Source organism: Ceratotherium simum, chromosome 29 (assembly GCF_057802395.1).
Source record: "Ceratotherium simum simum isolate JZ-2026a chromosome 29, ASM5780239v1, whole genome shotgun sequence".
Taxonomy (NCBI): Eukaryota; Metazoa; Chordata; class Mammalia; order Perissodactyla; family Rhinocerotidae; genus Ceratotherium; species Ceratotherium simum.
In genome coordinates, this window is record NC_141928.1 from 347,426 (window position 1) to 363,077 (window position 15,652).

Genomic DNA, 15,652 nt, shown 5'->3' on the forward strand with positions numbered 1-15,652 from the left:
ACTCTAGGGGAAGCTGGGTGAAGAGTACATAAGGTCTCTCTGTACTATTTTTGCAGCTTCCCATGAATCCACAATGATTCTTTTAAAGTTTTGGCATGCACAGAGAGTACTGTAAAAGGTGGAGGCCAAGTCAGGGCCAGCGGGCTGGGCTAGGGGTGAGGCTGAGCAGTGGGACGCAGGCATCGGGGGCACCCGCCCTGGCTACCCTAGAAAAGCACAGATGGTGAGGCGGCAGTAGAGGCCCCGGTGGGGCAGGAGCCCCAACGCTGCATGGGCATGAGGCAGCAGTCCAGCTCCACAGTGCACCCACAGCTCCTAAACAATCACTGCAGGGGCTACAGAAAACACAGCGAGCTCACAGTCAGGCAAGACAAAATCACAGAAGTAAAGATGAGCACACTCCTCAGCAGAAAATCAGCACAAACAAGAGGTACCAAGTTCACACAGAACTCCCACCTGTGGAAAAGTCTCTTTTATAGCAGAGCCTATAAAAGAATTACAACCAATGTCTTTTGAGGGGTGAGATGGAATATAACTAGGAACACAGATTTTAATTAAAAGAACTAATCAGAGATACCGGGTATGAAAGAAATAACTGTCAAAATTAAAAACATCAATATGTGGAGTGAACAGCAAGAATGTCAAGTGCTAAAGAACTACTGCAAAAGCTGGAAAACGGGTGAGGAGCTGTCCAAGGAGACAGAAGATCCACGTCCATGGAAAGAAAAGCTGTACAAAGCATGTTCCTAGAGCTGAGGGAAGACGCCATCTCACACCGACAGGCCTTGGGGAGGGTCTGAGTGAGCAGCCCTGGAGGGTGGCAAAGAGGAAGCCTCACATGACCTCCTAGTGAAGGACAATCAGACCAGCTTTAGAATGCTCACCTAGGGGCCGGCCCCATGGCTTAGCAGTTAAGTGTGCGTGCTCCACTACTGGCGGCCTGGGTTTGGATCCCAGGCGCGCACCGACGCACCGCTTCTCCGGCCATGCTGCGGTCGCGTCCCACATACAGCAACTAGAAGGATGTGCAACTATGACATACAACTATCTACTGGGGCTTTGGGGGGGTGGAAAAAAAGGAGGAGGATTGACAATAGATGTTAGCTCAGAGCCGGTCTTCCTCAGCAAAAAGAGGAGGATTAGCACGGATGTTAGCTCAGGGCTGATCTTCCTCACAAAAAAAAATAATAATAATAATAAATAAAAAATAAAATAAAATACAATAAAGAATGCTCACCTGCAACACCAGCTCCAAGAAACCCCAAGGGAATATGACCGCACCCCTAGAATTCATCCCTGGCCAAATCTACACAGAACTGGGAGAGCAAAACACAACACTGCCGACATTCTGAGAAAGCGCATCATGCACAGCCACAGGATCCATGGTGGTGGCACAGGCCAACTCACTCGGCAGTAAATTAGGGAGGCGCTGCCTGCTCTCAGTGCAAAACCGTGAGCCTAGGGCCTTGGTGTGAGCATGGAGACGTGGGTGTGTCTCCAATGTGGTCCTTTGTCCCCTCCCTTCTGTCGCACTGTGGACCTAACCAACTTCATGTCTACTCATTTCCCAATGAGATGGGGTGGGTGTTGAGCTTCCCAAGCTGGGGTGAAAGCCCCAGGCCCAAAGCAGACGAGGAATGGTCTCTGTGCAAGTATCTAACGCGTCTCTACTTGGGCAATGGGCACCTATAAGAAGGCAAAGCCCAGAAAGCAGGCTGAGAGGGGTCATCTGCTGCGTCACTCACAAAAGAACTATTAGCAGCATCTCCTAACCCTTCACAGGCCCACAGGTGACCACTGTTGAATGACCACTGCCATTTATTGGCCTTTCTCCTTAATGCACAAAAAAGACAGACAGAAAAAAAACAGCAAGACAGACACTAAGGCAATCGAATCCTGCCGGGGAAGCATTACCAGGCCCAGGATGGACTTCGGCATGGTCTTCCGTGCCCTGTGAACCTTGATGTCAGTGCCAGGGGCCACAGGCTTCTTGTCCTCTGTGTCTTTGCTCCCCTCCCCGAGGTTGGCTGGCACTGCGGCTGGCGTCTGAGGAAAAGCACTGGGAGTCCTCCCTTTGCCAGCCCCTCCAGGAAGGGTTTTTGCAGCATGACCAGGAAGTGAAGAAGCCAAAGTGCTGGTAATCCGCAAGGGCTGCTCCTGCAGGGACGGCTTATTGAAGAAGTATCCGTTGCTCCCAATGACAGAAGTCTGTGTGAAGTCATCAGCTCTGACATGGTTTTGCTTCCCCACTTCAGTGTCTCTTTCTGAAATCCCATTTTCTGCTATTCGGGTTAGTTTATTGGTACCTTCCTGTGGGCTGACTTTTGTATTTTCCTGAGTGTGCTTTACTGCATTTAGGTGACTGCTGGTATCGCTCTTCTCACAAGACCCATTGGTTTCACCGTCTGTGGCCGTGTGGGCCTCTCCTCCCTGCTTCTCTGCTGAGCCTTCATCAGCAGCCATAGATATCTCTGAAAACAGAGGAGAAGCCATCAGTGCTGCTGCCGGCCCTGCCATGACACCACCAACACAACAGTTACAATTTCTTTGACTGGTTTACATTAAACTGCGTAAGAAAAAACCATTTTATCTCCTGTACAAACAAGCATTTAAGTTCAAACAAATTGAATATAAAATGATGACCTAGACATTAACTTTGAAAATTAGTTGGTTAAGTTTGGGGAAGACCAAATCCTGAAAAGGGGAGTCTGCCCTGAGCTCAAGCATGTCACAGGCTGTCAGCCCATCCCACACATGAGGTGCAGGCGAGGGCTCACAGACCTGCCTCGAGAGACCCAAAGTTGAAGAACCAAGGCACAAAACAAACGCTTCCCTCTTGGTAAGTAAGTTAATTTTTAAAAGATAGCAAGATTTCAAAACACACTATGTAGATTTACATACCCACCAGGAACAAATTCACCACTGTAAAATAAAACTGAGTGTGATGTCGAGACTGAAAACAAGGCTTCAGAAGTAGGTTCACAAGAACAAACTTAAAGAAAATGGGTAATAAACCCAGAAAGAGGGTCATATTTTCAGTATATCAGCCAGAAGCCTCATCACAAACCCCTGGCCCACAAGCCTGTTCTCCATAAAAGCTCAGTCTCCCACGACAACTCTGACAGACCAGTCATCCAACTGCATTTTACATCAGAAGATCCACAAATACCAGAAGCTGACTGACACCCACGACTGCATCCTGGGGCAGAAAGAACTTTGATCAAGCTCAAGTCTCCACCACTCCCGGCTCCTTGATTCACTCTGCCTTTACAGCGTTATCACCTAACCCACAACAGACCTCATGGGCGACTGTAGGGCCTGTCTGTCCTGCTGCCCCTCGAACGCACGGTCTGCGAGGGCAGGGTCTTGTCTGTCTGTGCACTACTGTCCCCTGACACAGAAACAGGGCCTGGCACATAATATGAGTGCAATAAACACTTTATGAATGAGTGAACATAATAATAATAAATAAATAATAATAATAAATATTAATAATAATAAATAAAATAATAAATAAATAATAATAAATAAATAAAATAATAAAATAAATAATGAATAAACTATTAAAATAAACATTTTAATATTTTTAAAAACCCTGAGCAAAACAGAATAGGCAGAAACTGACTTAACTTGGAGAGGCTACTATATCACAATCTGCAACAAACACACACTGATTCAGACATACTACGTGAATTCCATGTGAAATCAGAAATACCATAAGGACGTCAATTAATGCCACAAGTGTTTAGCACAGGAATGGGAGAACTGGGTGACACTAAGGGGAAGACAAAGGAATGAGGGTGCAAGGATGAGAACAAAGAGATGAACCTTCTCCTCTGCACCCAATATGATCATTTACTTTTAAAAACAGAATCAACTAGTGATTAAAACACAAGAGTGCAGCAAGACAGCTGAACTCAAAATCAAGTTACAAAAGTCAAGGGCATTTTTCTACCCTGGCATTAACTAGAAAATATACAAGAGAAAAATAAGATACTATTCACAAAAGCAGAAAAAACTGTAAAGGACATAAAATTTCAACCAAGACTACTCAAGGCCTCTGTAGAGAAAAAAAATTTTAAATAAAAGCATTTCATGATCTTGAATGGGATGACAAAAATACAAAGCTGTCAAGTTGCCTCAAATTAAATCTATAAATTCAATGATGTCCCAGTGGAAATTCCAATCAGTATACTGAGGAACTCCATAACCTTATTCTAAGATGTATGGGAAAAATAAATTTTTACAAGTAGCAAAGTCAGTCATGAAAAAGAACAGTGAAGGTGCAGGGCACACAGGCTCCCCACGACAGAGAGAGCTGGCAGGCCTCTCCCCAACACCGGCCACAGAGGCGCACTTAGACACTGGCTACTCACAGCAGGTCCAAGGACAGCAGCACAAGTGGGCTGGAGCCCGAGAGCTGACTAGAGAGGCAAGTTTCTGGGCCTCAGCCCAGACTTGCTGATCTGAATCTCCGAAGGTGAAGTCCACACATCTGGGCCTCACCAAAATCTCTGGTGAGTCATCTGCACACCTAAGTTTAAGAAATACTGTCCTAGATGGTCTGAAAACCTCAAAGTTAACAAGGCAAAATGCAGGAAAATAGATTTGTGGCCTATAAACAGGGAAAAATTTTGTTACACATCAAAAGCATAAGTGATAACAATAACAAGAAAAAGATAAATTTGATTAGGTAGTGTGACATAACAAGACAGATATTTGGTCCCTGCCCCTGGTTCCTGACACAGAGCTCCCTAAATCCCTTGGAATATCCCGGGTGGTAGGAGTGCCCTTTGTTCTAATGAGGTGACTCTGGGTGGGCTGCTGGATGGGGGCTGGTCACCAGAAAGACAGAGCCATGGTCAGAAGCTTGGAAGTTTCAGCCCTATGCCTCTATCCTCCAGAGAGGGGAGAGGAGCTAGAAATGGAGTTAATTATCTATCAAGCCTACATGATGAAGCCTCGTAAAACCCCTAAACTACAGGGGGTTCAGAGAGCTTCCCGGGTGGTGAACACGTCCACATGGGGAGGGTGACACGCCCAGAGAGGGCACGGAAGCCCACACTCCTTCCTACCTTGCCCTATGCATCGCTTCCATTTGGCTGTTCCTGAGTTGTATCCTTTATAACAAACCAGTAACAGTAAGTAAAGTGTCTTCCTGAGTTCTGTGTGTTCTAGGAAATTACCAAACCTGAGGAGGGGGTAATGGGAACCTCCAATGTATTGCCAGTTGGTCAGAAGTTTGGGTGCCCTGGGGACCCTCTACTTGTGACTGGTGTCTGAAGTGGGGGCAGTCTCGTGGACTGAGCCCTTAACTCCAGGGAGATAGCGTCAGAATCAAACTGAATCGGAGAACACCCAAGCTGATGTCTGCAGAGAACTGGAGACCTGCTTCACACATCTGGTGTCGGGGTGTTGTGCGAGTATGAGGTAAAAAGGAGACCACAGTTTTCTTCTTAGACAGCAGAATTACAGCTGTCTGCTGTCACTACTAGTATTCAACATTACTCTGAAAGTTCTGGCCAGTGCAATCAATCAAGCAACAAAAAGTAACAAAGGGCATTCAGGTCAGAAAGAAGCAGCACAATCTATTCATAATTGACATGCTCCTGTATGCAGAAAATCCAAGTAACCACTAAATAAACTGCTAGAACCAGTGACTGGTCCAAACCTCACATCTTATATAAAAATTAACTCAAAATGGAAAATAAATATATATGTAAAATGTAAAACTACGAAACTCTTAGGAAAAAATACAAAAAAATCTTCAAGATCTACGGCTAGACAAAGACTGTTGTCCTTGATACCAAAAGCACAATCTCTAAAAGAAAAATTGCTAAATTGGACTTCATCAAAATTATAAACTTCTCAGCACTAACCAGCAGCAAATTTAACCCACAAGGCGACGCCACTTCACGCCCACTGAGATGGCTCCAATTAAAAAGATGGACACTGACAGGATGTGGAGAAAGGGAATCCGCCATACACTGCTGCTGGGAATGTTACAGGGCACAGCTGTTTTGGAAGACTGTTTTGGCAGTTTCTTATAAAACTAAACATACACTTACCATATGACAGCAAATGCACTTGTGGGCATTTATCCCAGAGAAATGAAAAGTTATGCCCCCCAAAAAATGAACACGAATGCTAACAGCAGCTTTACTCTAACAGACAAGAACTGGAAACAACCCAGATGCCCCCCTACGAGTGAACAGTTAAACAAACGGCGGCACATCCACACCACGGAAGACCGCTCAGGAAGAAACAGGAACAAATGGCTGACTTAAGCAACCTGATGAATCCCCAGGGAATTATGCCAAGTGGAAAAAAGGTAGCATACAGTATGACACCACTTATGTAACATTTTTGAAATGACAAAACTACAGAAATAGAGAACGGATCAGTGACTGCCAGGGATTAAATGCAGGGGTTGGGGGGCGGGGGAAGGAACGGGAGGTGGTGGTTAGGAAAGGGCAACAGGGGGGTCCTTGCATGATGGAAGTGCTCTGTATCTTGACTGTGATGGGGACACGTGAACCTAGACATGTGATAAAAATGCAGAGATAAACGCACACACGAGTACAGGGAAAACTGGGGAGATCCGAAAAAGATGGTAGATTGCATCCCTGTCAACATCCTGGGCATGATATTGTGCTACAGTTTTGCAAGATGTTACCATTGGTGGAAACTGGGTAGAGTACCAGGGATCTCTCTGTATTAGTTCTTATAACTGCATGTGAACCTACAATCTCAAAATAAAGTTCAATTACAAAAGATAAACTGCAAATCTATACACTAGCAATGAAAAACTGAAAAGTAAAATTTTAAATGCATTTACAATAGCATAAGAAAATATGAAATAATCAGAGGTGTAAGACCTGTACACTGAAAAATACAATGTGTGGCTAAGAAAAATTAAATAAATGGAGAGATACAGCCTCTTCACAAGTCAGAAGACTCAATACTGAGTCTTACATGTGAATCGAGCAATAGAAGTCTGACCAGGTGAAAAGAAGAATTCTCAGCGATGGGCACTCAGTAGAGACTCCAAATGGCCAAACCTTAATAGTAGGGCTGAACTATATCCGCTACCTAAGTAAAATCTGTCATATAACAACAACCCAACCACTGATCGAAGGTTACACTCACTATTTCAGTGCTAAAAATGCCTACAAAGAGGCTGAGAAGAGGCCAAACTTGTCTGCAAGTTAATTAATCAAGTAGCTTGGAAAAGCCCAACAATCTACCTTTTTAAAAAAAAGATAACCAAATCCAACATCATATTTAACCCACCAACAATACTATTCAAAATATCTAACCAAAAATTACAATACACAAGAAAGCAGAAGAATCCATAATGAAGAGAAAAATCAGTCAACGAAACACCCAGAAATGACAGAGATGATGGACCCAGCAGATATGAATGTTAAAAGAGGTATTATAGCACTGTAAAGTACTTAAAGGAAAACAGAAACATGAGAGAAGTACGAGATATAGATAAAGATACCCATACCACACCCATCTATCCAAATGGAACTTCTAAAGATGAAAAATAGAATGTCTGCAATGAAACTATCATGAGGTGACACTAACAGCAATCAGACACAGCAGCAGAAATAATCACAGAACCTGAAGACATATCATTAGAATCTATGCAAAGTAAAGCTAAAAGAGAAGAAAGGCAGAAGGGTAAGTGAACCCAGCCTAAGTGAGCCGTGGGACCATCTGAAGCAATCTAACTTTCTCATACTTGGAGGGCCCACAATGGGAGGAAGTAAAAAATCTAGACTTGAAGAAGTAATGGCTGAAAAACATTTTTTGCCAAATATTTTCCAAATTTGATGAAAACGATAAAAACCCATGAACAAAGAAGCTTAAGGAACTCCAAGCAAGATAAGCACAAACAAACCAGCCCAAAGCACAACATAATCAAATGGCTGAAAATCAGTGATAAAGAAAAAATCTTAAAGCAGTCAGAGAAGAAAAGACACATTACACACAGAGAAGTAGACAACAGAGAAAAAAAACAAGAGTGACTTCAGATTTCTGGTTAAACTCTAAGCACGCCAGAAAGCAATGGAGCAACATCTTTAAACTGCTAGAGGAAAAAAACATTCTCCTAGATTCTGCAGCCAACACAACATCCTTCAAACATAGCATTTTTCAAACAAAGGCTGACAAAATTAGTCACAAAAGAAAAACACATCAAATAATGTTAAATACAGTTCTCCAGGTGGTAGGGAAGTGATTTCACATGGAAATTCATCTACAAAAAGGAATTAAGAAGTATCAGAAATGATAAACAGGTAAGAAAATATTCAAAAATTTTCTCACTTAAAAATTTTTGTTGCGGCCTGCACTGTGGCATAGCGGTTAAGTGTGCTCGCTCCGCTGCTGGCGGCCTGGGTTCAGATCCCGGGCGCGCAGTGATGCACCGCTTGTCAGGCCATGCTGTGGCAGGGTCCCATATAAAGTGGAGGAAGATACTGGGCACGTATGTTAGCCCAGGGCCAGTCTTCCTCAGCAAAAAGAGGAGGATTGGCATGGATGTTAGCTCAGGGCTGATCCTGCTCACGAAAGAAGAAGAAAAAAAAATTTTTTTGTTAAAAGAAAATTGAATGCTTAAAGCAAACATAGTAACAATGTATTTTGTGGCTTGTAACATCTGTAGAAGTAAAATCTGTAACAAGAGCATAAAGGACAAGAAGGGGAAATGGAATTCACTATTTTTAAAGGAACACATGTACACAGAGTGGCATAGTAATATTTAAAAGCAAACTCTGATTAAAGATAAATATTGTGAGCCCAAAAACAAACACTGAAAAAAAAAGAAAAGGATATAGCTAATATGCCAACAGTGGAGATGATACAGAATCACAAAAATATTCAGTCCAAAAGAATACAATAACAGAAAGAAAAAAGAACAAAGAAAAAAATGGAAAAACAGAAAAAATGACAATATGGTTCAATTAAATCAAAACAAATTGATGGTCTGAACACTCCAATAAAAAGCCAAAGACTGTCAGACTGGATAAAAAAGTAAGACTCAGTGATATGGTGTCTATACAAAACCACCGTAAATATGTCTTAAAACACAGACACATTAAATATAAAAGTATGGGAAAACATGTATCATGCAGACCCTAAGCAGAAGAAAGCTGGGTTGACTACATACATATTAAACTAAGTTGATTTCAGAAAAAGGGATGTTATACGTTTGTAGACGACATGACCTTACACAGTCATGCGCTGCGTGATGACGTTTTGGTCAACAACAGACCACGCGTGTGAAGTGGTCCCGTAAGATCACTCCCACAGAGCCCAGGTGTGCAGTAGGCTGTACCATCAAGGTTGGCGTAAGTGCATTCTATGCTGTCCAGTGACAGACTCACCTAACAAAGCAGTAGTCAGAATATATCCCCACCATCAAGCAACACGTAACTGTATATAGAAATTCCTAAGTCAAAAAAACTATTAGAAATAATAAATGAGTTTAGCAAGGTTGCAAGATATGAGATCAATAAACAAAACACATGGTATTTCTATACGGTATCAACAAGCAAAATGAAAAAGAATTTAAAAAATAATTCCATTTGAAATAGCATCAAAAATATAAATATTTAAGAATATATTTAATTAAAAAAAGCATAAGACTTGTACACTGAAAATTACAAAACATTACTAAGAGAAATTAAAGAACACCTGCATAAACAGATACTCGCGTTCATGGATTGAAAGACACTGCATTGCTGAGATGGTAATACTACCCAAATTGATCTCCAGATTCAAGACAGTCCACATCAAAATTCCAGCTGGTTTAGTTGCAGAAATTGACAAACTGATCCTAAAATTCATACAAAAGTCAAGGGACCCAGAATAGGCAAAACAATCTTGAAAAAGAAAAATAAAGTTGGAGGCCTAATATATCCCCATTTCAAAACTTACTACAAAGCAACAGTAATCGAGAGTGTGTGGGTACCAGCATAAGGAAAGACACTTGATCTATGGAATAGAAGTGAGAGTCCAAAAACAAACCCTCACATTCAGACAAATGATTTTCAACAAGAGTGCAAGGACAATTCAATGCACAAAGAACGGTCTTTTCAACAAATGGTCCTGGTGGATCCCTACCTCACTCCATATACAAAAATTCACTCAAAATAGACCAAAGACCTAACTATAAAAGATAAAACTATAAACTCTAAGAAGAAAATATAGGCATAAATCTTTGTGACCTTCTATTAAGCAACAATTTCTTAGATGTTATATCAAAAGCACAAGCAACCAAAGAAAAAACAGATGAACTGGACTTCATCAAAATTAAAAACTTGTGCTTCAGAGGACACCGTCAAGAAAGGGAAAAGAGGGGCTGGCCCCGTGGCTTAGCGGTTAAGTGCGCACGCTCCGCTGCTGGCGGCCCGGGTTCAGATCCCGGGCGTGCACCAACGCGCCACTTCTCTGGCCATGCTGAGGCCGCGTCCCACATACAGCAACTAGAAGGCTGTGCAACTATGACATACAACTATCTACTGGGGCTTTGGGGGAAAAAATAAATAATAAATAAATAAATAAATAGGGAAAAGACAAGCCACAGAATGGGAGAAAATATTTGCAAATCACATATGCAGTAAGGAACTTATATCTATAATACACAAAGAACTCTGATAATTCAACAATAAAAATCAATAACCAATTTAAGAAATAGGCAAAGGATCTCAATTGATAGTTCTTCAAAGAAGATATACAAATAGCTAATGAGCACATGAAAAGATGCTCAACATCATGAGCCATCAGGGAAACGCAAATCAAAACCATAGTCCACTCTGCACCCAGCAGGAGGGCTATAATCAAAAAGACAGGTACTAACAAGTGTTGGCAGGAGGTGGGGAAATTGGAGCCCTCCTACACTGCTAGTGAGAACATACGAGGCTGCAGCTGCTGTGGACATCAGTCTGGCGGTTCCTCAAAAGGAGGAGTCAAGGCCTTCGCTCAGGGCAGCGTGTGAGGGAGGAAAACAGCACCTGGCATTGTTTATCCACAACTTCTATTAAAAAGTCCCCACAAAGGGAGACAGGGAGGTAGGAGGGTGTGTGAGCCCAGAGAACACTTCAAGCAAAGGAGAGAATGGTGCCAGGAAGAGAACACTGAGGCAGATCTCAGAGACCTATCACCATGTGTGGAGGTGTGGGTGGAGCAGTGCGTGGGGCAGCTCTGGGAGATGACGCGCCCCAGGGGCCAGGTGGTGCAGCAGAGGGGAGCTGGCAGGCGGGGTGAGACACCCAGAGGTCCAGGGTGAGGGCAGAATACAGGACAGGGCCCTGGCGTTCGGCCTGCAAAACACCTCCCAGGGTGGAGGGCAGACCTGAGCCAGGGCCCCCCAGCGGGCAGATTTCTGACCAGGGAGGGAATGGGGTCTGGAAACAATGCTGGGCAGTAAGGCAGGCCACCGCCCAACCTCCCAACCCAGCTGTCCCAGAGCCCTGACAACTCTACTGCAGTCCGCAGCATTTCTGTTACCGACGTACACTTCAACACTGAGTGATGCACATGCAGAGAGGGCAGCCCTGCCCTGTGGCCTGGGCCACTGGGTCCCTTCTCCCGAGGTGAGGCTGCCCTGCCATCTGCTCCGAAGCTGACTGCCCACACTCTGCCTTCACCCACAGTGGCTCTCGGGTGTGCACATGGCGGTCACAAAAGAAGATGACCGTGTCCATGTGAAGAGATGTCACAGCAGCTCCTGGGGCCACCTGGGAAGTGGACAGGGGCTGCAGCAATCTATGGCGGGGGGCTGTGCTGCAGCCCAGGAAGGACACTATAGGCAGCCACCAGCATGGGGTGTGCAAAGTGATCCCCAAGCAGGCACTCTCCCACTAGGCCACGTGAGCCTACTTCTGGGGCACTCAGAGTCGCCGCCACCAAGACAGGTCTGCACTGGGATGCTGGGCACAGGCCTCCACTCACCTGCAGTGCCTGGTAAGACAGGCCCCCAATTCTCCACTCATTAGAGCGGCAGGCCTCCCTTCTCCTGCTGAGACACACACAGCAATGTTACCAGCCATGGCCTCTGCCACCCACACGCCATCGTTTCTGTGTCCTTGGGATGGAGGGACTAGCCGTTAGTACCTCTCTATCTCAGTCTCCTCCTCCTTAGATGACAGATGGGCCTAGACATCACAGGTGTGCAGCTAGACCACACTACAACACCTGAAGTGCTTAGAGCAGCGACTGACATCAGCGAGGAGGCCGATCACAATCTTCGGCAGGTTTCCTCCTGTGTCAACTGGGGCAGCGCCAACTTCACAGGCTAGTGGCCGACAGGACGACACGCTGTGCATCGGCTCAGCCCTGTGTTCACACAGGCAGTCTCAGGACCACTCGTCCATCTCTCGTACCAGACACAGCCAAGCAGAATCCAGTGCCTGCACCACTCCTGGGCCTCCAGCTGCACGGTGTCCAGGCAGGACACTGCTCTCCAAAGTGACCTGGTCAGCACCCCCCATGGGGCTCGTGTGTGACACAGTGGGATTCCTTTGTCACAGTCTGTCCCACAGGTCTTAACCAACGCAGAGTCACGTATCCCCCAACACAGCTCTTACGGGGCACCCCAGAAGTTCTCCTCTACAAACACCCCTTTGCCAGCCTCCCTCTACCTCCTGGCAACTCTGCTGTGTTTTCCAAGCCTCTAGTTTTACCTTGTCCAGAATGTTACACGAGTGGAGTCACACAGCACGTGGCCTGTGTGTCTGGCTCCCTTCACTTAGCAAAATGCACCTAAGTGTCACTGTGTGGCTGCAGGAATCGTGTTGTCCTTCCACTATGAGTGCAGTGCCACAGCTGGTGCTCAGGTGAAGGGACACCCGAGTGGTTGTGGCTTTGAGGGATATGAATAAAGAAGACATAAACACTCACGTGACCACCCATTTCCATTTTCTGGGGGTACCTGCAACCAGGACCCGGAGGGTGACTGCCTTCCCCTCTTTACTAAGGTTCTCCTTTAGCAGCTCTTGTGTGTGCATGTGCTTTTGTCTGGGAACAGGAGAGGTGAGAAAGTATACTGTAAACCTGGGTACAGCAGGGAAGTCAGGAGTGGGGACAGGCAGGAAGACACCAAGAGTGGCAGGTCTTCCACTCACATCTGCACAAGAGCAGACACAGCCCTTACCTTCTTCTCCCAGCAGCTCAGTTGTCATGCAGCAATCCTGCTGAGTCTCGCCCTTCGCCGGAACTGCCTGCGAAGAAGAAACAACTGTCAGCCTGGGTTCATCAACAGGTGGACTCAGCAATTCACCAACACAACTTCTCCAAGTGGACACCACATCTGAATCAACAACAAATCACAGGTAAAGACGCACCATCTGAGGACTGGACTGTCAGGGTACCTTCAAGCCAGCGGACAACACGGTCACCTCAGGAGGAGGAGGCTTTCCGAAAACAGTCCAAGGAACTCCTACTTGGTCTGTGTTTTTGGAGACAGCTTTTTAATAAGAAGAATGTGTCCATGCATTACTCACATAATTAGAAATCTCAAATGTTTTGGTCGTTATAGAAATGCTACAAATTATTTCAAAGTGCCCTCTGCTGCTGACAATAATTCATGTAAGTATGCCCAATGTCCAAAAGCCTACAAAAAAGCTACAGAAATGGACAAATCAAGAAAATTCAATAAAAACCTGAATGACTAAACATTTGGTCTGCTATGCGGAGGCATGAATTATACATGGAAGGTCTTGGAAGGTCAGCGTCTGGCTGGAGAAGTGAACATAAATACACAAAACGCCCTTATCTGGGGTCTCTGCAGGTGCAGCAGCCACCATGAGTCCACGGGGGAGGACAGTGGTCAGCAAGTGCCCTGGGCCACCACGAGTCCACGGAGGAGGACAGTGGTCAGCAAGTGCCCTGGGCCACCACGAGTCCACGGAGGAGGAGGACAGTGGTCAGCAAGTGCACTGGGCCACCACGAGTCCACGGAGGAGGACAGCGGTCAGCAAGTGCCCTGGGCCACCCCGAGTCCACAGAGGAGAACAGTGATCAGCAAGTGCACTGGGCCACCCCGAGTCCACGGAGGAGGACAGTGGTCAGCAAGCGCCCAGGGCCACCACGAGTCCATGGAGGAAGAGGACAGTGGTCAGCAAGCGCCCTGGGCCACCACGAGTCCACGGAGGAAGACAGTGGTCAGCAAGCGCCCTGGGCCACCACGAGTCCATAGAGAAGGACAGTGGTCAGCAAGCGCCCTGGGCCACCACGAATCCACGGAGAAGGGCAGTGGTCAGCAAGTGCCCTGGGCCACCACGAATCCATGGAGAAGGTCAGTGGTCAGCAAGTGCCCTGGGGCACCACAGGTCCACGGAGAAGGAGGACAGTGGTCAGCAAGTGCCCTGGGCCACCACGAGTCCACGGAGGAGAAGAGTGGTCAGCAAGCACCCAGGGCCACCACGAGTCCACAGAGGAGGAGGACAGTGGTCAGCAAGTGCCCTGGGCCACCACGAGTCCACGGAGGAGAAGAGTGGTCAGCAAGCGCCCAGGGCCACCACGAGTCCACGGAGGAAGAGGACAGTGGTCAGCAAGTGCCCTGGGCCACCATGAGTCCACGGAGGAGAACAGTGGTCAGCAAGTGCCCTGGGCCACCACGAATCCATGGAGAAGGACAGTGGTCAGCAAGTGCCCTGGGGCACCACAAGTCCACAGAGAAGGAGGAAGTGGTCAGCAAGTGCCCTGCTCACCCTGGGGGCCAGGTGACGTGGACCCTTCAGGCTTCCCACTTAGAGTTTCAGAATCCAAGGGCATAACTTCCGTAACACTCCTATAACTTCTGGAATGTTTTCCTCAAAAGACACTGCAGAATGTTCTCAGAGCATTCCTACTGCACCTTGGGCTCACTGCTCATCCCACAGAACGAATGGCAAGTATGGCTCCCAAGAGCAGTGGCGGTGCCCTGCCCTGTCACCCTGGACCACCAACCTACCTCAAGGACGTGCAGCAGCCTCCCACTCCCACGATGCCCCACCTTCCTCAGCACTTCCAGAATGCTCCCACCGGCAACCTTCCTGAGTGGAGCTGACTTCGTCACCCCAGGTACACAGGCCAAGAAAGAGTGCAAGTGCAGCCCAGCTTCCTTCTGCCAATTCTAGGCTGCCACCCTCCCTCCTTCCCTGGAGCTCTGCGTGGGGCCCCACTAGTGGTTTTCAAAGTGTAAGCAAAGGACTCCTGGGGTCCCTGGGATTCTTTCAGGGGGCTTGAGAGGACCCATTTTTGGAGGCACATGCACACGTACACTCAGGGGCAGGGGCCTGTTGGCACTGCCCAAACCTGGCCGAGATCACAGCTGATGGCACCTGGGTGGACATCTGCTCCTAGCTGGCCACACACAGTCCCTCTTCTAGGAGCTGAAGAGCTCAGTCGTCTATGTGGTCACGTTGATGAAGGCCAACCACTATCATGGAGCACCTGTCATGTACCAGGCACTTGCCAGCCCAATGAGACCTCAGTGAGCAAACAGGGGTCAGGACAGGCCAGCTGACAGCGGTTTTTACATCATCAGAGGCCTGTGAACAACAACAGACAATACATGACAGAGACCTTTGTGGTCAAAGCCATTTGCAGTCCTTTTCAGAAAAGTTCGCAGACTCCTGTTCTAACTGGGGGAGAAGAAACA

At 46.5% G+C, this 15,652-nt stretch overlaps 1 protein-coding gene across 10 annotated transcripts in view; it reads right to left on the reverse strand.

Annotated features, from left to right (window-relative positions):
* EHMT1 (euchromatic histone lysine methyltransferase 1) overlaps window positions 1-15,652 on the reverse strand; it is a 198,887-nt gene that overhangs the window by 87,603 nt on the left and 95,632 nt on the right. For 9 of the 10 annotated variants that reach the window (XM_087418683.1, XM_087418680.1, XM_087418682.1 and 6 more), the window contains 2 exons: window positions 13,163-13,229; window positions 1,915-2,471 (listed from right to left, as the gene is read on the reverse strand). In XM_087418683.1, coding sequence (XP_087274809.1) covers window positions 1,915-2,471; window positions 13,163-13,229 — 624 coding nt within the window. Of the gene's footprint in view, window positions 1-1,914; window positions 2,472-11,961; window positions 12,034-13,162; window positions 13,230-15,652 lie in introns of those variants that run through there. The other variant, XM_087418688.1, reaches the window with a different exon arrangement.